Source organism: Arachis hypogaea, chromosome 15, assembly GCF_003086295.3.
Source record: "Arachis hypogaea cultivar Tifrunner chromosome 15, arahy.Tifrunner.gnm2.J5K5, whole genome shotgun sequence".
NCBI lineage: Eukaryota > Viridiplantae > Streptophyta > Magnoliopsida > Fabales > Fabaceae > Arachis > Arachis hypogaea.
The window spans coordinates 137,319,493-137,344,377 of record NC_092050.1 but is presented as its reverse complement, the minus strand read 5'-3'; the positions used below and the strand labels follow the sequence as shown (position 1 = coordinate 137,344,377).

The 24,885-nt window shown below is 32.7% G+C and overlaps 3 protein-coding genes across 23 annotated transcripts; 1 reads left to right on the top strand and 2 right to left on the bottom strand.

Moving 5' to 3' along the window:
- Window positions 1-2,740: 2,740 nt before the first annotated feature.
- LOC112750849 (protein-S-isoprenylcysteine O-methyltransferase B) lies at window positions 2,741-4,887 on the top strand. Its single transcript, XM_025799737.2, has 2 exons — window positions 2,741-2,921; window positions 3,708-4,887. The coding sequence occupies exon 2, from the start codon at window positions 3,825-3,827 to the stop codon at window positions 4,416-4,418; it is 594 nt and encodes a 197-aa protein (XP_025655522.1). The 5' UTR covers window positions 2,741-2,921; window positions 3,708-3,824; the 3' UTR covers window positions 4,419-4,887.
- A 482-nt stretch (window positions 4,888-5,369) lies between these two features.
- Window positions 5,370-9,724, bottom strand: LOC112750848 (DNA polymerase epsilon subunit B). The gene is made up of 13 exons (XM_025799735.3): window positions 9,350-9,724; window positions 9,075-9,255; window positions 8,432-8,585; window positions 8,187-8,318; window positions 7,957-8,034; window positions 7,587-7,691; window positions 7,397-7,477; window positions 7,162-7,292; window positions 6,926-7,020; window positions 6,739-6,838; window positions 6,499-6,613; window positions 6,291-6,401; window positions 5,370-6,129 (listed from the first exon to the last, which is right to left on the bottom strand). Exons 1-13 carry the CDS (start codon window positions 9,519-9,521, stop codon window positions 5,989-5,991), a joined length of 1,596 nt encoding a protein of 531 aa, XP_025655520.1. The 5' UTR covers window positions 9,522-9,724; the 3' UTR covers window positions 5,370-5,988.
- Window positions 9,725-16,341: 6,617 nt separating this feature from the next.
- Window positions 16,342-24,401, bottom strand: LOC112750847 (pentatricopeptide repeat-containing protein At1g73400, mitochondrial). Of its 21 annotated transcripts, none has more exons than XM_072216887.1 (13): window positions 21,348-24,401; window positions 21,166-21,234; window positions 20,981-21,032; window positions 20,587-20,790; window positions 19,917-20,040; window positions 18,693-18,890; window positions 18,528-18,589; window positions 18,282-18,404; window positions 18,070-18,208; window positions 17,498-17,550; window positions 16,985-17,113; window positions 16,779-16,829; window positions 16,342-16,546 (listed from the first exon to the last, which is right to left on the bottom strand). In XM_072216887.1, the coding sequence occupies exon 1, from the start codon at window positions 24,299-24,301 to the stop codon at window positions 22,538-22,540; it is 1,764 nt and encodes a 587-aa protein (XP_072072988.1). In that variant the 5' UTR covers window positions 24,302-24,401; the 3' UTR covers window positions 16,342-16,546; window positions 16,779-16,829; window positions 16,985-17,113; window positions 17,498-17,550; window positions 18,070-18,208; window positions 18,282-18,404; window positions 18,528-18,589; window positions 18,693-18,890; window positions 19,917-20,040; window positions 20,587-20,790; window positions 20,981-21,032; window positions 21,166-21,234; window positions 21,348-22,537. The 21 variants fall into 21 exon arrangements, with proteins under 21 accessions (XP_072072988.1, XP_072072989.1, XP_072072968.1 ...); XM_072216888.1 differs by having other exon boundaries at window positions 18,693-18,885; XM_072216867.1 differs by having other exon boundaries at window positions 19,917-20,790; window positions 20,981-21,234.
- Between the last annotated feature and the right edge of the window lie 484 nt (window positions 24,402-24,885).

Genomic DNA, 24,885 nt, shown 5'->3' with positions numbered 1-24,885 from the left:
TTTATATATGTAGGACTCTCTACCTTTGTATAAATTTATATTTAGAGGTTGACTTTGGAGAATCAAGATCTGCACTTATGTTTTGGGTTTATTTGAGGTTATATATATATATATATATATACTCTGGCTTGTCTTTGTTTCGTAAGTCGTGTCTGGAGTTAGCTATATGTTTCTTTGGAACTCTATATTCACATGTATATTATCTTTTCTGTGCGTTGTTGCCTACTTCTTCTATGCTTAACGGTTTTGAGTGTGATGCATCTTTCGAGTTCTGTTTTGCTTAACTTTTTTTTTAAGATTCTTAGTTAGATTTCTTTTCATATATATCTATGTACGCATTTTTACTATTAGAGGTCGTAATATTTCACCACCTCTTATTTACGAACTTAAGCATAAAATTACATGTGGTGGGGTATTACACAAAGCAACTATACCTTGGTGTTAGATGAGTGATCAACAGCTAGTAAGATCATTCACATTCAATCACAGAGTTAGAAAGAGCTCTTGTTCATCATTACTTGAATTACAAGTTATTATTTTGTTTTTTTGAGTTTTTATTACTTTTTTTTTTTGCTCTTTCTTCATCCTCAAACCATTGAGATAAAATTTTTATATAAAGTGAGTTTTAAAATAAGAATTTAATTTTGATACAGTAAAAAATATTTTTATATGTGCATTCAATTATATAATGTTACATCAATAAAAATAATATTTTTTTATATTAATATGTGAATGGTCATTAAAAAAATAAATATAATTATACAACAAATGTATAAAATATTTTATATTATTAATATATTAAAATTAAACTCTTAAATTAATAATATAAAAAATCTAAATTTAGTGAGAGAACTGCAAGCATCACCAAGAAATATATATTTTTTAACTATTATATTATATGTATACCAAAAATTAGTCACTAAAGTCAATTACCAAGATAAAATATATGTTAAAATATAAATACACATTGAAAATAAATTAATATATATATATATATATATATATATATATATATATATATATATTGGTAGTAATTTTGGTGTATAAATAGTATTTTTAATTTTTTAATATATTTTTGATCACAAGCTTCCATATGGATAATGGATAATGCACTTAACAAAAAATCTTTTTGTTATGAAAGTAGTGAAATAATTTATTTGTCAATAGCATGTGGATCATAATTAATAAACTTCCAATATGACCCATAACTTTCGACTTAAGTGTTGTAGCGATGTAATGATCCCCTAGATGATTAATTAGTCTCCCTAGGATGATTGCAATTGCAACATTTTTGTCACATATATATTGATTTGGACACATGAAAGCCTTATATTCCTTTGTAACAACTCCATCTAAGATGACCATTCTGAAAAAAGATTATACAATCTTCTACATCACTCAATGACTAATTGACTAGTATTTGTGATACTAGTGGTACAATAATCACTAAGATATTATTATTCCACTCAATTCTACAAACATATAATTTTCCAAGTTAGGAATTTGAAATTGAACTCTTATGTGTAAATGCCGCGTTGGAGGGCAAAGCGCAAATGAAGGAATGTTACTCATGAGTTCACCATTATTTTGAATTTTTGATGTGGCATTTTCTTATTATTGTGGCTCATATGGTTGTAGCCGTCAAATTTTTAATTATGCTAAAAATACAAATGAGAGTGTACAGCAGTAATAGAAATATTATATATAGTTACTTTTTTTTTCTAATGGGACCTTTTCCTAATTCCTGTCACATTGTGACCCACACAAACACCAAATTAATCACTCTATCTTTGACTAAAAACTGATAATAATGCTGTTTAATGGCCCTATTTATTGTTATCTATTGCCATCCAATAAAATTAAACGTGTTTGTATTAACTACTAAAGGAGCCAAGGAACCTTTTAGTGTGTTTGTTATTTGTATTTCCATTCTATGTCCTGTAGCTGTAAGTGGTAACTATTAAGGGACCTATACTTACTATATATATATATTCGAGCCACTTAAAAAAATGACATGATACAAAATAAAACCAAAATAAGATAAAAATCAAACAAAAAACATTCTGTTTCAATTTAATTTTCTGATATAATAGTTAAATAAATGATAGTATCTTTTTTTCTTTACACCCAATTTTTTCAAGAATTCAATAAAAATTTTATTAAAAGATATTAAAAAAATATGTACAAAATATAGAGATTTTATACTTTTTAGTTTCAATATCCTAGCTCATAAATTTACCAAGACAAAGTGAACTAAATTACAAATGGCCTAAAACAATAATAATAACAACAATAATAACACTAACAGCAACAATAATAAAGTGATACAAATTTGGTTTAATTTGGCTAATTAGAATCTTCAATGCGGTTTTCTATAGTCATTAACTAATGTTTTTTATAATTCGTGACGGACTGAAATTCCATTTAAAAGTTTATTATTAGCCAATAAATAACTGTACTTACAAGGTAAAATTTAAATCCCAATATTTAAATGGATTAGTGACCTAACTGTTAGACGAACTCAAACGGTTTATTCGTTTCCCAGTATTTTTGGTAGCCATCGGATTTATTTTTCAAGAACATATTTGGGCCGAGGGCCGCAGCATATTGGGCCTAAGACTTTTGGGAAACACTTCATGATCCAAAAATTTCCTCAACAAATATTCAAACCAAAAAAACATAGGTTTCACATTTTCATTCTTCTCGTTGTCACACTGCAACTCTGATCCCTCTTTTGACGCACAATCTCAATCTCATTTTGTGCGTCTTTCTTCAAATCAAATCCTTTCACAACGAATCGCACCTTTCTCATTTCGATGCCCTCGTCCTTTCGATTTTTTTCTATTACCTGATAGGAATCCACGGCGCGCTTGGAAATTCGAGAAAGTGGAGAGCTGGACGCTAAGAATTTGCGTTTCAAGGTAAATTCATTTCTGGACAGTGATCTTCGCTTCTTTGTTTTCTACCGCATGGTTCATTTACCATTTCAAAAGTTTTTTTTTATGCTTTTGTTTTATGATGTTAGATAAGTTTGCGTATTTATTATTTTTCTGGAGTTTTTTTTTTTATTACTTTGGGTTGGGACTTGGGATCTATCTTTTTGTAAAGGGAACTGATAAAATTTTGTGAAGGGTTGAAATGAAAAGGCATTGTTTGCTTCTGTTCATTTTTGTGGTGATTATCTTGTTCTGTTCATGTCCCAATGCATGTCCCGTTTAATTGGTAACTTCTAACATTTCTATTTTTGCATATCAATATGTATATAAAACTTTGAAAGTATATGTTTGATCATATAATTTGGACGGATATTGAATTCATGGACCAGAACACTAGAATTTGAAATAGAGTAAATGGATTCTTTTTTCTAAATTGGTTTGTTGAAATTTTGGTTTTCGTTTCAATCCAATGGGAAACCAACTATTCAATTGTTTACAAAGTTATAATTTATCTATCTTGTCTACCTATGGATAATTGAAGTATTTTTCCCTCCACAAAGTTAATGGCATGTTGCATTGAACAACTTATCGGAACCGATTATCTTAGCATGAACAAGCCGTGTAGTTTTTGCTTGCTTGAGAAATAAGCTCAATTGTTTTTGATATACCCCGTATCCATACTTTTGCAGATGTCCTACTACTTGAAGCTTATTCTTGGTGACATAATACAATATCGAGCTCTAATTTTACATTACTCGGCATCTTTTTCAGGTTCAAATTGTACCTCAGATATTTTTCACCAGCAAAGTCTTTCTGTGGCATAGCAAATTACATTAGAACTAATCACACTGCAAAACAGCAGAAACTTGTTCACTTTATTTGGCAAAAATGACAGAAATCTTCAGCTACACAGCTTGCAGACAGTTATCTCAGATGTTCCTTGCAATACTTTTCTTTCACACTTCTGAATTCATTCTAGCAATCGTTATTCATGGGAGATCAAATGTAACCCTGAGTTCCCTTCTAATTAGTGCACACTATATTTTGGCAATGATCTTTTCATTGGCAGAATACATTTTTGAGATTGTTTTCTTTCCAGAGTTAAAGGAATATTGGGTTATTAGTAATGTGGGCCTGGCAATAGTTGTGATTGGGGAAGTTATAAGGAAGTTGGCTATTTTAACAGCAGGGCATGCCTTTACTCATCTTATAAGGACTCACCGTCATGATGATCACCGCCTGGTTACTCACGGTATATATGGATTTATGCGCCATCCAGGGTACTCCGGTTTCTTCATTTGGTCTGTTGGTACTCAAATAATGCTTTGCAACCCCATATCAGTTGTTGCATTTGCAGTTGTTGTCTGGCGCTTTTTCGCTAAGCGAATACCCTATGAAGAGTATTTCCTGAGGCGGTTTTTCGGACGTGAATACAAGGAATATGCCAAAAAAGTGGGGTCTGGGGTTCCCTTCATTAATTGAAAAGACTAGCCAATTTGATGAGCTGAACTATATCTTCAGTGATCCATGCTAATCAAGAATGTTTGAATTGTTTCTATTGAGAAGATTTGAGCCATGCTTCATATTGTTTTCAACACATGTCTAATTGGCTATGCCTTCATTGTATGCAGCTGTGCTTGTATGGAACATCCGAAAATAAGGTTGGCTTAGGTGACCAAGATTAGTTTCATGGTCTAGATCAGAGATCGATGGGCATCTAGCAAGCCTACAAATTTTGCCAGTGGATACATTCCTCGGGTGCATTAAATAATGCTCAATTGCTCAGGCATGTTCAAACCAATAAAATTTAGCTACTATTTAACTAGGATCTTCGTTTTTGTGTACAAGTTTCTGCCATTGGCAATGTAGTTGGATTCAACCTAGCACTTATGTAAACTTTCATTTGTAACTTGAAGGAAAATGCTTACAAATCAGAGAAATTACGTCACAACATTGTAGTTTGTGTGAACAATGCTAAAATATAACTTTTTGACTTATAAAAAGTTATATTAATAGTGTTTGGTACAATTTTTTAGATAAACTTTTAACTTTTCAAAAAGTTATTTAAGAGCTTTTGAAGAAGTTAAAAAATATGACTTCTCCTATTTTCAAAAGCTATTTTATCACTCCTATTTAATGCACAACTTTAAAACAAAAACTTCTATAATAACTTTCTAAACACAAAATAACTTATTTAAAAGTTATAATTCTTATGTTATAAGCTCTTTTTTTAAAAGAACTTATTTAAGATGTTTAACCAAACTGGCCCTTAAACCGTAAACTTAGTATTCCCATCAAAACTCAATAAACATGCTTAAGGTTATCGGGAGCAACTGCACGTTTCTTAAAACATCCTTATTTCCTAAAAAAAAGTTGTGAATTATTTATTAAATAAATACCTACAAACCATACGAGGGAAACGCAATAAAAAAGTACATAGAAACCATACATATTTTCTTACGAACAAAGAAATATGAGTTCATTACAAATCCATTTTTAAAATCCAAGGCGAAAACCATCCTATTGGTTACAAACTTATTTGGAGAGAAGGGTGAAAAACAGTAATTGAGGTTTAGATTATCTGTAGTTAAACCCTTTGATGGTTAGGATCAAAAGGTACAAAAATAAGGCTTCAGGCAGCTTCAGGCTAGACAAATACGAATTATTACATTATCTAGCAAAACCTCAATTAACAGGGCTGAACATGTTGAATGTGTTAAGGTGGCCATCCCTATCCCCAGTAAGTTTCCTCCTTGATGAATCTTGAAGCCTTGGTTGATATCTCAATTATTTAATGTTATAGAACTATTTAAAGAGCAAATTTCCTGTAGTATGCACTAACAATAATTATCCAAATAAAATTAAACTGTCTCAACTAGGCTAACATTCCTACTATACAACAATTTTCTCTGGTTGGCCAAGGTAATTAAGCTATATTATACATTAACAGCTGTGGCACGAAAGAACAGCGATGCACCGATACCACTCATCTCTCCTGGATCTCTGATTAAAGAATGGTTAGAGAATGACAAAACCAAGAGGAACTATCCTGTTACAAGGCTGACAATTCAACTTCCTGAGAGCAAGGCCGGTATGCCACGAAAGTGCTGTCAATTGAGAAGGAACCAGTGTTGAAACAAGTGATTCCTGTGTACTTGAATGCCTTCTGCTGACTTCTGTCTCCCAAGACAATCTGCAACGATAGATAGATCACGGCATGAAAACCAGCATCAGATTACTTGCACTCCACCATGGTTAGCCCAGGGCATTTAACAATGCCATTGCTTAATTCTCATTTACGTTCCCATTATTCACGTTATGAGGATAATAACATGATTAAAATAAAAGCAGTACCGTGTGCGGAGTTGGATAAAGATAAAGGCAGTGGTCATAGTTCCAGATGATCGGTTGTACAGTTAGAGGGAGTGGACAGAGATGAGACTGATGGGTCATGGTAGCCACAAGCTGAAATTTAAACCATTTCCATTAGAATTTTCTCAGATTTTTAAAACCAAAATTGACATGTTAATAACAGAAACCGCACGCAAAAAGGAAATTTTACATGCTGAAAAGGATCATCAGTTTCTTCCATAGAAGGTGGCATTAAACATGATCGACGCATTCTATACAGCATATCCTGGCGGAAAAATACAATTTCTTGAGTATAGAACTTGACCCTGCAACCAAAAAGTTATTTGTTGTAAGAACAATCAGAAAGACATCAGCTGTCACAGCAACTAAGAAGCACATAAATATACAGCTGAAGATGTCCCATGCAATCCTATTCAAATTGACCATTAACCTGCAGGGGTTGCTTGAGAATATGGCATTTGGTATGTGATTTTGGAGCTCCTCTGTCAAATATTTCGGTAGAGCACGCCTAGGCAGAACTGTTGAAGGGCCTGGGAAAAAAATTTTCCGAAAGTGTTGTCACTAATATTGCAGAAAATAAAAATAGAAATTGCAAGTGATTATCAAGAATCAACTACCTGCATCATCAGGACCTGGAATAAACAGGAATTTACTGTGCTCTGTTAGCCGTGGATGGGCAGCAATTAGTTGCCCTAGCTTTCCAAACTGTGACCTGCATAAAGAGGCTTTTCAATTATTGTCCTTTTCAAAGCAATAAGTAATAACAATGGTGTTTATTAGTGCTGTTATAATGATAACGACAAATCACTTCAGAATCCATGAGAGAAGTAATAACATCTTAAGTGAAACTCACCTGAGGGTTGAATAAGCATGAAACGCAAGGTTACATGGATGAGAAGAGAAGTTCCCCATGAAGACAAATAAGGAAGGAACAACTTCCACACTCTCAAAACCATCAAGCACAGTCTCCAGCTTTCCCATAGCCTTCTCTACGGAGAAACAGCATCAAGATTATAACAATCTAGCTTGAAAATAAAGGAGCTAGAGAAAAGAGAAGAAAAAATAAAGAAAATGACAACTCAAAATACCTCTTCATTGTCTAGCCAAATATCAGACAGAATAACAAACATATCATTGACTGCTTTTTTCTCCATGTCTGCCAGTCTGATCTATTGTAATAGTAAAGGATAATAAATCTCACTTGAGTACATTCCTAGACACACTTAAATTTCATAAAAATTAACATGCTACCGAATAAAAAGGAGACAGTAAGGATACAGTTTCCTCTTTCGTTAAAGTACCACTACCGAAAAAATCATGCCCTGCAATTTGTCTAAGTGACTTATCCCTATCCTCCAGTGGGGGAAATCCACACGTTAAAACCTGAAGACAGATGCATCAATTATCAAACCATCTCAAGTAAAAATAAAAACAGATTAAACAGCAAGATTAAAACTTAAAAGCAAGACACAGGTAACCTTAATATTTCTTCATGCTAAATTTCTTTATAAGATAAACCCTTAATAGAAGGAACAAAGAACTTTTATATGATTCAATTTACACCTAAGAAAAAACTGTGTTCACTTAGGTGTAAAAAAGTGCATAAGATAACGGATTTTGAGATAGAGCAGAGTATGCTAAGAAGAACCTGAAATATTCCCGATGCCAGCATCTCGCCTTCAGCAACAACTATGGTGTTCTCAGAAAAGAATCCTGTAGTTATCTTGTATTGATAGTCAAAGAAACTGATAACATTACATGCGTGCCTATAAGAAATACATGTTGTGGCTTGCACGATTTATAGCATATATCACCACCACCACCATCAACAAAAGTCACAATAGCAATAATAATAAGTAATGATTGTCAAAAGGATATAGCATTAGACAAATTAATTTCAACTGAAGCGGTAAGATCTTCTAAATAAAAATGTCCATCCTCCAGCTGAGATATTACTCCCATTACCCATTTTCTACCCGTTTGTCCAACCAGAGATTGGATAGGAGATATCTGACAAAGACAACATAGCATACTACACGATTATTTTCTTCGGATTCTCCGCATTATATCAAACAAACTAATAGATTAAAAGTTCATAGGCTTGTTGCAGCATCCGCCAATACCTCACAGCTCCCAAAATGTGAAAATTCTGATTCAAAAGCAGGTTTCGAAAAATTCTGATCTCGAGAGAGCCTCTGGAACAACAACAAAAACCTATCCCTATACAAGGCCGCTTTTGCTGATGCGTCACCATGAATAGGCAAGCTGCCTGTGTGCCTGAAATGAAAAACACAAACCTATTTTTGCACCATATGATAAACAAATCCAAGTGCAGGACAACAAACATTAAAATAATATATATTCAAACTATAACTCATCAACAGATTTCCACTAATATAGCAAAGTTCCTCAGCTTTTGTGCACTGAAACTTCCTATGTTAATAGAGCTCCGTCTTATTTTTAATAACATCGCTATGAAGCCTACAACCAGGCAAGACAGATAAAATTTGCTCATTGCACAAACACATAGCAAACAAAATGAGACCTTTTTTTTTTCATTGTAAATATTTTATCAGAAGTTCCAATTTTGGTAATTTACCCAAAATTGTCTGTATTTTTTTCATCAATTAAACACATTCTTTTGTTTCATTTGCCAGAACTTCTAGTCATTGTTCAATCTTCACCACCAGAATGAAAATTAAACAAGGGAAAACTTTGAGGGATAAAGAAAAGAGGGCAAAATAAAAGGAAGAAAAAGTAACCTACTCGTAGAACTGCTTTCTAATAGGGTCGTATCTGAACTTGGGGACCAGGAACGCATCGACGACGCGAATGGCAGAACCGCCGGCAGAGCATGGATCGGAGCTCTCCTCGACAGCCGCATCAGCTTGCAACAGCCGGCTCACCACACGGTGCACCGGCTCTTTCTCGATTATAGTGGATTTCTCTGCAATTTTTTTTCCATCAGAATTCAGAAAACTATATTGCAATTGAAATTGGAAGAAATATTAAATGAAAGGAGAGTGAGGAACTGAGGTTACGAGATTCGAGTTCGAGTTCGAGTTCGTCGAGGAGGAGATCGATGGCTTCGTCCTCATCGGGGCCTTCGAATCGAGAGACGAAGGAGAGGATCTCGTCAAGAGCTTCGACTTTGAGGACGCGCCCTCTGATCTTGCACTTCCTCTGCACCTTCTTCCTCGTCGAAGCACTCATCTCGCTCTCTCTCAAGGTTTCTCTCTCTGGATTTCTTTCTCACTCACAGTCACACAGTCTGAGTGTTGTTGGTAGCTGGTAGGGACGGGTCGGCGGGAAAAACCTCTGATTATTTGGGAGAAACGGCGGGAAAATTGTGAGTGAGTAGAATTACTAGAATGCCCATAATAGGAACTGTACTGTAATTGAGTAGAACTGCCCATAACCCTAGTAATGACCTGGGCCCATCTGGTTATTGCTCTCTCACCTCCCAAAAAAAGACCTAAATGCATTACACATAGATTATTAATTAAAAATAATAACACAATATTGCATTATTTATTTTGTTGACAAATCAAATACGTGCAAATTTTTTTTATAAATTTATTTTGTTTGTAATGTAAACAAAATATGTATATACCTATTACTTTTGTAATAATAACAAGATATGTAATACAACGTAAAAATATAAATAATATTTAAATTACATATAATGGTAAATACTTAATTTAATTTGTTTATTTAATAAAAATCCGCTTGTTTCATTAAACAACTTATTCTTTTACATATGGTGATTTAGGAGATGAGTGGTGAAGAAAGATATTTTGATTATATGTGATAATTAAGGAAATTACCTTGGTAACTAAATAACTACTACAAAAGATGTTTGGTGATTGGTGAACTAAATTTTGATTTGTTTTCCTAACTATTTTTAAAGTTGAACAAGGTTATGTAAGCTCAATTAAAGTCTGCTTGACAATGACAAGTACTTGATTAGCCCAACGATACTAGTATGCAACTAAGTTTAAACTAGGCAAGATCAAACAGCTTTTGTAGGGGGGAAATAGATAGAACATAGAACAGAGTTCAACATCTTATTAGTGGTGATAACCATTTTTTTTATCCAAAAGTTAATGATATTTGTAAATCATAAATCATTCTAATAGTAAAATCCCAACAAAAAGGCTGATTGTCTAGTAGTTTGTAAAAGTGACAAAATTAAGACTCTTGAGAAAGTTATCACTACTAATTCTGACAAATAATTAAAAAAAAAAAAACATTACAACACCGTCATATTATGGTTAACAACTGTCCCAAATGGCTTTTGTAAATTGTATCTGTATATTGAATACATAAAACATTAAAAGGGAGTATTTTTCTTTATCAGTTCATGACCAACAAAACACCATTATACATGAATCTTCAGAGTCGCCAACTGTAATAATTAGGATTCTGAATACAATTTAAACATATCTGCACCAAATGTTACTTTAAAAAAAGGTTAAATTACTCTCACTCATATAGTTTCACTTCATTTTCAATTAAGTTCTTAGGAACTAAATGAACCTTTAAAAACTAAAGGTTAGAAGTTAGAACTGATCAGAAATTACAAGAAAAACTAAAGGAAACTTGTTATTCTTATATGAGTGTACAATATCACTTCTCAAACAAGTTGTTCATTTCAGCCATCAAACATTGCAATATCACTGACTTATAAAGATTTGGAGGAGAAAAAAATTACATTGAACACAACCTTCTCACTTACAGTGACATGGCATGAGGGATATGTAAAAACTGACAATAGAGCAAAAGTAAGAGGAGTAATAAATCTTCTCTAACTCTAAAAAGCAACGCTATCATACTTCAACAATATCTAACTAAGAATACACTAATACATTCAAATGGATTGCAAAGTTTGAGAGTTTGAGCACAAATAAAGTTCAAAGAGCCATGTCACCATGTCAATAAGAGCGCACAATTGTTGCTTCAGTATCCGAGTCTTGATCTATCAGTACTATTGGCATGAGAACACTATCAAGATTGTCACTGGATTTCTGCAGTAAAAATTAACCAATCAAATGTCAAAAGAACTCCATATATAAAAGCATGACAAAACTTAGAGGACTTGAGAAAAGAAAAAGTTAACAAAAGTCCAAATGCTTGACAAAAGCAATATTCAGTTGGGGCAGCCACCATATTTGACTGCCACAAACTCAATTACATGGATAATTGGAAACATCATGTGAATATAATACATAGTGGACATGTAAATTATACAGCAATAATCTGCATTTCAGCTAAATTTCAAAAGAGAAAAGAAACAAAATGCTGAAGACCTACATATCACATTCTCAATGACGTATAAAGCTTATGAAAAAAATTATCATCATAATATTGTGACCACAAAATGTCAACTGAATGAAGGGTTAATAACTCAAAACAAAATAAAGAAAAAAACAGAAAGATGAGTTTAATTATATTTATAGGTCTATGATTATTAGTTCGGCACAAATTGAAATAGAACAACCAACTAACCATAAAGTGATGACATGTTGCCTCCATAAGAAGAAATTATATTAGAATAGAAGATAAATTTTGATTTTGCTAACAGAGGACAAAAAAAATTAAAATAACAATACTATCACACTATCACAAAAAATTAATGAAAAGCAAGACTACCTATTTGTCAAAGCTACTTCATCGTGCATTGCCTCCACTATATGTAATGTCTGTAGCTCAAATTCGTAGTTTACAACTAAATTCGTTAGTACAATTTATATGTCTAACGTTTACTATTCTACTTTAGCAATTAGACACATTTTTTGTTATGGAATTGTATGAACCAAATAACAATTAAATCATTAAATGAAAATACCACGTAAAAAAAAATTAGAACTTCAAGATAGTAAAAAAAATGAAAATATGACCTGCTCAAGAGCCTTCTAAGATGGAACTGGAAGGAAGCTATCTCAGAGTTTAAAATCATTATCATGTCCAAACTTTCTTAGAACTGTCCAAAATGTCTCTGTACTTCCTAAAGCATAAACAAAATTACAAAATGCCCTCATTGTTATACAATTCAAAAGCTAAATTATTACTTTTTGTATCACTAAAAAGGAACAAATGTGGAACAACTAACCTCACCTCAGAATCACCATGATTGAGAGCAACAGCTCATTGATAACACTTAAGGGCGCTGTTAGTATCAATGGAAATGGGGCTATAATAATGACCCAGATATTTTAAAGTTTCTCCATTCTTAGGGTTTAATTTTTGGCTGTTTCAATAAAATGTTCAGCCGCTTTTTTCATGGATCCATTCACTTCTCCTTTTTCTCATAAGAATAAGTCCTAAATCATTGCATCACATATTTATCAAACATGAAAGACTTAAAAGTGAACAAATGAATAATAGGTATGGTAGTAAATCAAGAAAGAATGCTCAAAATAGAGCCTTCTCTGTTTTTTTTTTTTTTCTCTCTCTTTCATTTTTTGTTACTGAAGTAGAAGACAGGAATAAAGCTCTACAACTTACCAATACTCGAAAGTATGCTCAGAATAACTCCCTTGCACTGCTTTTGAAGGGTAAGCCTCCCTTGAACCAAAGAAAAAAGTGCACAACACCATGACACAAAGTTTCACATATCAATTTTTAACACAAAATTCACTTCACAATCCACCTAAACTGTGGGAAAAACCAAAAAACAAAAGGGATACAACAAAATTGTTCAAATCCACCTATGGTTAAAATTCCCGCCCCATACTTATCTTATTCACGGAATTTTGATTTTTTATTATTATTTTAACAATTTTTTATTGCTTCACCACGTGTCACTCAGTGAAAGCTAACACTTGTCGACCATTTGAAGCTCCACTTGTTGAGCAACCAACCACCTACTACATTTTTATCATATATATATATATATACTAGTGTAAAATTTGGGCTGCGTCCGGACCAAATATTATTCTTTTATAAAAATTTATTGATATTTATTTATTGATAATAATAGTTGTTATTTTTAATTTAAAAAATATTTTATGTATGAAAAATTAAAAATTTATTGTACAATGTATAAGATTATTTCATCTTCTATTTTTAGAAGCCAAAATAATTTTATTTTTTTAGTCCATATTAGTGAATTCTACTTAAATATAAAAATTATTATGTTTGTATATTTAAATAAATATTATTATACTCCATTATTGTAATATTTTTTTTTGTGACTGAACAAAACATAAAGAAAAAAGACCTAAGAAAAAGAGTAGTACTCCTCTCTAATAATAATGTCTAAATTATTAGGAGACAGTAACCACTCTAGATACACCTGCTTGTTTAAAATAGCAGTCTTAGCCATTAAATCAGCCGCTCTCGCTGGATGAGCACTAAAGTAGCTGTCCAATTGCGCTGAGCATCTCTTTGATTTTGTCAAGCAGATCAGAGACATTCCTAATCATGCTGGTTGTGCCTCGCGAAACAAGAAGAAACGCATCAAGATTATCAGTTTCACATATGACATCTTTGCACGCGCAATCTCAAGCCATAACAAGCCCTCTCCAAATAGCATGAAGCTCACAACAGAGAACACTAGAAAGAGGTATATTGGCAGAACAACCTTTTATCCAAATTCTCATGCTGTCTCTAATAATACATCCAAAGCCAGCTAATTGCTCATTTTCAAAAACGCTTGCATCGCAGTTCACTTTACAAACATTCATTGGAGGTGGTTCCCAGTTATATTTCAAAGAAGAAGGAATAATATGTTTTTGGTTGATAACAACATTAGAGAAATCTCGAGCAGCATGTTTAACTAAGTGAACAATTTTCTCTTTACTCCATGGATCATCTTGATGGAAGATATCATTGTTCCTATCCCTCCAAATCCACCAAAAGGCCGCTGCAAAGAGAAACTCATTTTTGTTGAGGTTAGAACAAATCCAAGACACAAAATCCAAATTAGAGTCCTCAGCGGTCATTCCCAAATTTAAGCTAATCCAAATCTGACGAGCTTTTTGGCAAGTCCTAAAGCAGTGGTTAATATCCTCTAGAGCAAGATAACATCTCTGACAAAAATCAGAAGTAGAAATACCTCTTTGAAATCGGTAACTAGCTGTGGGAACTCCGTTGTCGAGGCAAAGCCAGAGCAGACACTTTATCTTCTCCGGTATTCTCAAGCGCCAAAGCCAAAGCCAATTTTCATTATCATTCCAGCCAAATTTCTTCTTCAATAGCCATTCATACCCGCTTTTAGTCGAGTAGGTGAGAGTATTTGAGTTTGTCCAAAACCAACCTGTTTTATCTCCTGCCTGCTTGATAGGATCAAAGAGCATCAAATCAAGTTTAACTTCTTCCGGAATCATTGTGCAAAAAATATCTCACCGCCAATACCCAAGGTGCCAGACATCTTCTAACTTCAAGTGAAAATCAGAAATGTGCACAAAAAGAACCAAAGGAGCTAGCGTTCCACATGGTCACCAAGCATGATACCAAAATGATTGAGACATCCATTATTGTAATACAATTAAAAAAATTAAAATTTTAATAAAAATAATTTATATTGTAATCATATAATGTACGAATACCAACTAAATGACATTTAGTTATATTATTAGACCTCTAATATATAGTTCGCATTACACACAAATCTTTTACTTAATTTACTTTATTATATTTATGTATAGTTCGTATACAAAAACATTAATACATATATTTATTGAAAGAATTAATTTATTTAGTATAAAAAAAAACTGTTTATCTCAATTTTTTTATTATATTAATGTTTAAACTGATAAATATTTTTAACCTACACCTTTTTTACTCTTAATAATAAATAGACGAAAAAAAGTTAATGAACAAATTATTTATAATTTTTATTCAATAATAGAAAAAATATAAATGAGAGAATTTACATTCATTTATGATTAATGTTTCACAAACATAATCATGCATGATACCAACTTCAATCAATTTGCACACACAAATTCTCAAAGGATATAAATTTTATAAAATTTAAATTATGTTGGAGCTATGAAGCACGGACATTTTGCTGAGATGTTGTGTCCACGTGTCAGACACATTTCAGACACGACACTCACCGACATTCGTCCGACATGCGTATCTGCTGTGTCCGACCGTATCTTAATAAAAAATAAAAAATTATTCTCCAGACACACCTAGACACCTAAATACCATCACGTGTCAGCGTGTCCAATCTTATTCTTAACATATATTCTTAAAATAAATTTAGATATACTATATATTATTATTTAATATTTATTAAAACAAAAAATATTTTAAATACTTGATATAATTAAAATAAGACATTAAAAATAATTAAAAATTTTAATTTATATTTTAATATTAATAAAATATCAAAATATCATTACAATTTATCTAAAAATTATTTTATATTTTATATGTATGCGCATGTAAAATTTTAAACATAGTGTTAAAATATTATTAATGAATGTTTTTAACATAGCTAAATGATAATTTTTTTTGACAATGATATAAAATTGAACAAAAATAAATACATAGTTTGTTCAATTCTTCACTTTTTTGTATTCCTTTAGTTTCTTTATTTTTCTTTTCTCTTTTATTTTCTTCTTTATTTGATTTGTCAGTGTTCTTTATTTTTCTTTCTTCTTTCTTTTGCATATACATATTTCTAAAAGCAAAAAATCTTATATGTTGAGCTTTCACCTTTTCTTAAATCCTTAAAACGTGTAATTGAATGAGCTTGTTTGATCCAAACTTGCTAGTATACCGTTGTAAGAAAACTTATACATTTAGAATTCTATGCTTGAAAAAATGGTATAGTAAAATTTTCTAAAACCAACTATTGGCCAATTTTCCTTGCTATTAATATAGACTATAATACAACATAGTTTTTCCATAATCTTTGGCATACGACTACTGAAACTCGCTAATTGATATTATTATTTATAAATAAAGGTAAAAAAATATATATAAATTTTATGAAATTAACAAATTAGTTTTCTCACCATTTCAATATCTTAGAGACATTCAATAAATATTATTTTTGATACCTTCGATCCAAATATGAGAAATAAGAATATAAAAATATTTAGAATGAAACTCAATGATTTAAGGACTTTCATAGCAAAAGATCTGCCCCTTTTACAGATCAATAGAATGAAAAACTTAAATCCTTCACTTGCTATTTATATGTTCAATAGTTCTTTTAAGAGATAATTATAGTTTTGCTCTCAAAGAGGAATGGCGTCATGTTTGAAGCCTGGCTTTCCCTAAAAAAGTAAATAAACAAAATAAAATCAAAGGCAAAACCCACTAATACAGAGCTTAATAAATATCACATTTGTAAAATATGATTAAATATACCAAATTGGGTCAACAATAAAAATATGTTACAAATAAAAACAAAAGTGGATTATGATCTAGATACTAACTTAATTAGAACGAGGTTCAGTTTGATACTATACTAAAAAAATGATAAAAACTGATTTTAATATTACTTACTGCAAAACATTTTTGCTGTAGATACTTCCAATCAGACGTGATATGGGAGTACTGTAAAAGACATATCAAAGGAACTGTTATGACTTATGACCTTCTTCCTTTAATTAAATACTAATTTTTAATTAAAAAGATTTTGGGAGCCAGTTTACAATGTATCCATGATAAAAGATTGATAACTTATAATTGATAAATATTTGGTTGATTACCTTTGAAACTTTTTTTTCACTTTATTGTTTGCCCAGCTCATAATATCAGCATCAATAATCTCGGATCTCAAGTTTTTCATAAGTTAAACATGGTATAATCCTTGTCAGGCTATCAGCTGCCACAAAAAGCTGTGAAACATAAAGGAAGAGAAGGAGACGATTATCCCTAGGATATAGATGGACACGAATAAACAAAATAATAACAAAGTACCCGTAGCACATCTAAACACCTTCCACCCCTCCTCCAGTTGATGGTTATAAAGCAGCAAAACCAATGCACTTATTCACCAAGTTATTCAAGGATTGTAAAAAAAAAAATCCAAGTAGCTTTTACAGATATCTCACAAAAAAAATTGAAAAAAAAATAGTAAACCAAGTGTCATATTTACAAATTAAGTTTCAATTATCGTTTATAAAGTAATAACTTTCATCCTTACTAAGTGTAACCTAAAGAATCAAGCAAAAAGAATGATGATGCTACGGTCACTAAAGTATTTTTACAACATCACTTACACGACTATAGTATGTCAACAAATCGAATCTGTTTCTTCGTTGAAGTTCCGAATCTAAAAAGAGGTAGCAAAGGTGTTCAACCGACTTTTCATATTCTCCTCCATTTAAATCAAAATGACACATAGATATGAAGAACATTTAAGAAATCATAATTCAAACCAATAAATGATTATACATTATAAACGAATAACAATAAAAATATATATGATATACAACATGACATACGTATATTTAGCGACTTTTGTTTTTTATGTTTTAAGAGATGCCTAAGCCTACTTAATTTTCTAATAATAGAAAACTACTGTTTATTTAAGACAACTTCAATTATTACTTTTTCAGTCTGAATTGCACAATTTCAGATGTGCTGAAAAATAACAAAAAAAATTCTTCATACATTGATCTTGTATGGACATATAAGTGTGCTAAGAATGTTATCTTAGTTATTTTTTTCTTTTTTTTTTTTAATTTTCAAAAATCTGTAAAAAATAATTAAATGGTTGAGTAGAATTGCTTATATAGGAATATTTGTTTTAAGATGCTAAATGTACCTACCATGAATATTGAGCACTTACATGTACAAAAATGTTCCTCATCCATTTCTTCAGCATTACTTGCTTCAATTACCAATGCCAGGAGATGGATGTATGCCTCTTGACATCTGAGAATTTTCATCTCGCAAAATTGCTCAATGAACTAATACTCCCTTCCATACTTCAATCACAACTAATTAACAAAATCAATATCTATATCTCATTAGAGTCTTGAGAGAATTGAACATGCTTACCTCTTGTAGTGTGATAACTTCGCCTCTTTCTCATCAAGTAGTCCCTAAAGCTCTGCCAAAGATATCTCTTTTGAGTAGGTTGATGGCATTAATCTCTAAACTGATCTTCAGTAGTGCAGGTAGCTGTGATTTTTATGAAGGCATGGCAACAGAAATTACTGGCAAAGTGAATGCATTCGAAAAACTTTTAACAAAAACATCTTACTTGAAAGTATGCCCAAAATAAAGGTCTTAGTTACCACTTACCAATACTCGAAAGTACTCTCAAAATAACTTAGCTTGCACTACTTCTGAAGGGTAAGCCTCCCCTGAACCAAAAAAATGCACAACACGAAAACCGTGGAAAAAAACCAACAAAAGAAAAGGAAAATTACAATATTGTTCAAAAATGGTTAAAATACTTTCACCTACCAGCATAAGTTTTCTCCAGAACTTCCAACTATGAATCAATCTTCATTTTGTGCTTGATCTTGTTCTCACCCTTCACTGGCTTCTCCTTCCTCTCCTCTTCTTCCGAACCACTCTATCTTCCACTTGCCACCATCTTCTCTTTCCTTTGCCAGACACTCTTCTAACAGCAGCATCGACCTACTACATTCTGTATCTTCTCTGCCAAAACATTACCACAATAACACACACAACAAAGGACACAAAGAAGCTTTGGACTTCGTTGGCAATCCATTCAATCAGTTTTGTTGTTTATTTTTAATTTTGAAATATATGATTACAGGGCACAATTTGTTATTAAATCGCACAGAAGGAAATTGCACCAAGAAATTTTTTCTTCCCCTCATATATGTGTATTCTCCCATCTGCTGTCGTATCATTGCATATCACCAACCTTACGGCTATACAATTTATGTAATTTAATTGGATTTTTGAAAATTTTAACTTTCAATTTAATCAAAAATACTTGTATTAATAAAAATTTAATTAAAAGACAAACTTAATATATTTGGTAAATCAAATTTAGACACTGAGTTTTTGAAAAGCTTCATTAACATATACATGATCTCTTTAGGCATCATTTTGACTATGAACAATTTTTATTTTTTATATTGTTTGGAAACTGAATGGATTGTTACAAATTAATCTAGCTATCTATAAACTTGCATTGATATCATTTTGTAGAATCAAACAGATGTCCAAAGAAGTACAAAAAAGAGAACAGGGAAAAAAAAGGAGAAACAAATCAGTCCTAATGTAAGATATATATAATTAAAAGGCTAGTTAATACAATGTCTTATAATCTTTAAGATTTCTTCATACAAAATCACATATAAAATCATATTCTCTCTCTATATAAATTCATTTCTTCAAAAATGCTAAATAGTATCCTATCATCATGCATCATCTCAAAAGCCAAAAAGATAAGAGTTTAAAACAAATGGGAAAAAACGCTCAAAATATTCACAAAATTTGGTGGTAAATTCTAATGTTCAACTTAGTGGTCCATGTATTTTTGCAATCACAGTGGTCCATGTGTTTTGATATTTAATTTTAATTATATGTTTCAAAAGTTTTATCCTCCATGCTTGTAAATTAGCCACATAGTCGACGTATCTGACAGAAAATGATGTACTCTGTGTGCTAAACTCCATCATATGATTTATGAAAAGATTGTTGTATTCCTACCTGAGTTGGTATTTCTTGTTCCTCTTCCAGGATAGCATCTTTGCTACGCCAGCCTGACATAAATGTGCATTCTTGCAGCTTTGAGCTTTGTTTACTAAAGAGCCATGGGTAAACCAACTTATAACTGTAAAATAACATCTTGAAGCACATACAGTAAGAATACACATAGCTTGAATACACATTTCTGTGAATTACTATGTTAAAAGAAAGTTGTTTGATAAATTCAATTAGCTGGTAATTATCTACAACTAAACATATAAGTTACGAAAATTATTCCTCCTCATATCTGTCGAGATTTTTTCTCTTCTCAAATATCATTTGTTAAGAAAAGTAGTGATTCTACTAACCACTAAGCTATTGTCAGTCCAATCCAATCCACAATGTTGTTCATTAATTAGATATGAGAAAATATATTTAATTTCTTGATACTAATACTCCAGCTGCAATTATAAAAAATATATTTAATTTTAAAAACACGTAGAAATAATCATAGCAGACTCTACAATTTTTTAAATGAATTTGATGAAACCTGTGGCACCATTCAAAAACAGGGATCATAGGTCATGGGATACGTACTAAATGATTCACACCAATCATCTTTAGGACTAATAAGCCTGAACTCAAGTTCTATACTGTAACAAACAAAATAAGAAAAACTATGGCATTGAACCTTGGAAACAAATTACGGTAGCTAAAGGAGGACAAATCCTTTATTTGGAATCCTTAGCCTTATTCTCCTATTTGCTGTCCCTTGGCATGAGCAGTCCTTTAGTAGCGATTGTGTTGTTGCTGGATCCACTCATGGGAGTGCTGATTCATCTCACATGATAATAGCATTCTTTAGGATCTCTGCATAACAATCCTCTTCATCTACCTACATGTTACCACAACACCATAATCTCAGTCAATTCCATCACATTTTCCAACCACAGATCACAGCTTATCAACAATCAGCTTATATTTTTCCGTTTAAATTTTGTCTAGTTTACACTTTTAGAATCACATACCATACCATATCAAGTGATTTCACATATAGAAAAGAAATATTGAAAAAAGAAATTAACTGTCTCAATTTGCCTCCTGAAGGGTAAGAGTCAGGTTTCCATCTTCAACAACCTTGAGAAAATGTTGCTACTTACTACCAACTTGAACAAAACCTCAGCATTGAACATTAAATTAAAATTAACAGATAAAATGAAACAAATAGGCTTAAATAAGTAAAAATCTGATTTTAGGGGAAAATAAAAACCTTAAACACTGTCCATCTCTTTCTCAACCTTGGCCTGCATTTCGTGGAAGGCCCTAGCTTTCTTCTTCTCTGCTTCGGTGGGAAGATGGGTTAGTAAAGATAGGTAACAGAGTATTTGGTAGATGTAAACAATTATATAAGCTTTTAAAAAAAAATAGTGAAAATAATTCACAAAAACTCACCTGAATGTATCTTCTTTGAGACTGAGGCATGATGAACACGGTTCAAAACAGAGAAGGTAGATATGATGAAGAAGTGCCAACTGTGTAAGGTTAAGGCTAGTACTTTCTGCAAGTCGGACCAGGCAGAGGTAGACGGTGCCGATGTCACTGGTGCCGATACGGGGAGGAAATGAAAGTAAACACCAAATGAATCCCAAAAATTTGAAGCTACTTCTTCAGAGTGCAGAGCAAAATGAGAAATGAGAGCAAGAGAGAGATTCAAATCATGGATTTGAAATGGAAAAAGATTCAATATTACTGGAGCTATTCTTTTTGGGAAAATCCCTGCTAAGCTTCAAATTTTAAATTTCACACAGCTGCTGTTTTGATAAGTTACACATGTCACACAATGAAAGCTAGCACTTGTCAAGCATTGGACGCGCCACTTGTCGAGTAAAGGACCTACTACTCTCCTATTATATATTAATAGATTAATAGATAGATACAGAAAGCAATCAAAGTAAAGATCTCGCATTAAGTCACTTGCCTAGTTACCTGATCTAAACTCTCCAGCAAAACAAACTACCCTCTTTAACAAAGTGAATGAAGAAAAGAAATGAGGAAATGGAAATAGGAAAATACAATGTGCCCAAAAGTTTAGAAAGGAAAAGTATAATGATCTTATTGAAAAAAAGGCCCACTTGTTATGATTGTTACACAATTGAGATAATTCCGAAGGCACAGCATACTGTAGCCTCGTCAAAATGCCAAACAGAATCTCACAAATGGAATTATTAAAAGTTCACAACCACAATGCATGAGGCCATAAAATCCAGGCATGGATCTTCAAATCGCTAGATCAGCAGGTTGCATCAACTAAGCAACAATGCACAATCAAACTGCATCATCGAAGCTTCCAGAATTTCAATGGACGAGCTAAAAGTGAGCAAAAATAAGATCCAGTGATGAAAATTTTCACACTTTATAGCATAACAAGTCAAGCACATTAGATGCGCAACTAGTTGTTGTCATGAAATAGTCCAATAAATGGTGCAGTGATGAACTTTAAGGCGTATGAAATCATGAAAAACCTGCCATGGTTGCAGGTAATATTCATTGAACCTATCATGAAAAGAGCTGTCCTAACTTTGTGTCTTCGCCTCCTCCAGGGTCCGATGACAATTAGTAGCACAAAACCAATCAAGAACTTATTACTTTCCTCTCAAACTCATGCTCTTACGCTTCTGGCTTAGTGCATAACGTCTTGCCATAGCATGATTATAGAACTTCCTCATGTGATCTGAAAGCCTGTGAATGGCATGGAGATCACCAATTGTCGAGAGTTGCATCAAAAAGGAATCGAACTTCCTATATGGCAACTTTATTCCCTTGTTTATCACTTCTTCCAAAAGAATAAAAGCGTCGTCAATTCTATTGCAGCGAAATAGCCCCTCAACCATCACACAGTAAGTGTGTGTGTCCGGTCTGCAACCTCGCTCCTCCATTTCGTGCCAAGTCTCAAATGCCCCATCAGGATCATCCATATCAAAAAACATTGAAATCAGCATATTATAAGTCTGAACACTAGGAAGGCAACCGAATTCAATCATTCTTCCATATAGTTTAAGGGCTTCCTCAGACTTCTTATTGTCACAAAGGACCTTGAGGAAACAATTATAAGTAACAATATCTGGAGGGTAACCTTTATTTCCCATCTCATCCAAGAACTTGTAAGCTTCATCTATCTTTCCATTCAAACACATCCCTTCAATTATATCCTTGTATGTTGAAACATCAGGAAGGCAACCATTGCTAATCATATGCCCCGTAAGTTCAAAACACTCCTCCATTCTATCATTTTGCACAAGCGCCACAATTACAATTGCATAAGTCTTTGCAGTGGGAGAAGATATGGTTGAATCTTTCGTTCTCATGAATTCGAAAAGATTTAGTGCCTCGGTTATCATGCCTGCCTTGAAAAAGGTATCAAGGGCGGTGTTGTAAGTGAAATTGTCAGGCTTATGACCCAATTCAATCATCTCTTCCAGGAATTTCATTGCCCTAGTCGGGTTTCTAACCCTACACCAGCCGAAAACCAATATATTGTGTGTATCTGCATTCGCCTTGATCCTTTTCCTAACTTTCTTATACAGACCTTCAGCATCCTCAACTAAGCAACACTTGCACAGGGCATCCAAGAGCAAGTTAAATGCATTTATTTCTGGCTGTGTCTTCACTCTTATCCTCTTCTTCTTCGCAAACTTCTGCACACGAGTCAGATACTTCTCTGTATACCTCCTCAAAATCGTCAAGAGGACTTCAACTGGCACCGTGTTCTTGTTATGCCTCTTCATATACTCCAGCATGTCGCAAACTATCCGGAACTGCTTTGTCTTGTACTTAGTACAAGATAAGATGTCCATCATATCATTATAAGCACAAGGCTCATGTGAATAATTCTGTTGACAGCCAGCCCAAGTGAAGAACCGAAATGCAATCTTTTCGTCATAACGAAGCCTATACAACACCCCGGTGACCAATGGGGTAGACAATGGAACACCCAATTGATCAAGGGCATTTTCCAAATTGTTAAAACCTAGTGAACTATCCATCACAGAGTTATAAACCTTATCAACATAGCTCTCTAAACCATTAACTTCTTCAACATTCACACTAAAGCTAGAATTTTGGATCACTGAGACAGTTTTTGAACAATAATTCCGCATTGGAACAACATGTTTACCAAAAGAGTGAATATGCAGTGATGAAGACTGAATTAAGTAAACACAAGAAGCATGTGATCTTGAAATATGGCAAGGGGAGTGCTGAAAAGAAGAAAAAACTGGCAATTGAAGTGTGGTTTCAGTTTGACGTGGAGCTTGAAGGGTTAATGGAGAAAAGGAAGGACTTTTCAGATAGTTTAGGTACCTATGAAACATACCCACCATCGTTTTGCTTCTTGAAATCGAAGGCATTGATGAAATAGATTATAGCAATACAAATTTGGATTGTGGGTATGTGTAGGTTTTATGCGAAGTACTTGGAAACAGAGGAATGGGAGGGAAGAGCTTACAGTGACTGATGATGCAGCTTCGTTCCAAATTCGGCGTCGTTTTTGAGAGGGAAGACCGGAGGGGCCAAAGAGTAGCATAAGGCATAGTTGTCAGAACCAAACCGGTGATCGAGACTATCAGGTCACTAGTTCAACCGGTGGATTACAGGTTGAACCAACTGACCCGATCCAACTTAAATAAAAATATGAAATAGTCAAAAACTTAAAATTAAATTTTGAAATATATATATCTTCACCTACACTTTAACAACAATCAAGTCTCAATTTCTAAAATAACTAATACGAAAATAGACATATTAGTCAATACTACAATAATATCTTAATTTGACACAATAATAGTGAGAATCAATTAGGCAATTAGCAATCAATTCCAATTAAGAAATTAAAGCCTATTAACAATTAATCAATTAGGCAATTAACAATCAATTCTAACATAGCCTATTATCTAATTATAATCACACTATCACATTGACAATCAATTAGGCA

Bases quoted from the DNA above. Each gene is read 5' to 3' on its own strand.
- LOC112750848 (XM_025799735.3), bottom strand. From the start codon at position 9,521: ATGAGTGCTTCGACGAGGAAGAAGGTGCAGAGGAAGTGCAAGATCAGA. The intron at 8,319-8,431 runs GTATTGGCGGAT...TGTCTTTGTCAG, and splicing joins CACATTTTGGGAGCTGTGAG to ATATCTCCTATCCAATCTCT. The intron at 8,035-8,186 runs ATATCCTTTTGA...GACTATCAATAC, and splicing joins AAATTAATTTGTCTAATGCT to AAGATAACTACAGGATTCTT.
- LOC112750849 (XM_025799737.2), top strand. From the start codon at position 3,825: ATGACAGAAATCTTCAGCTACACAGCTTGCAGACAGTTATCTCAGATG.
- LOC112750847 (XM_072216885.1), bottom strand. From the start codon at position 24,301: ATGCCTTCGATTTCAAGAAGCAAAACGATGGTGGGTATGTTTCATAGG.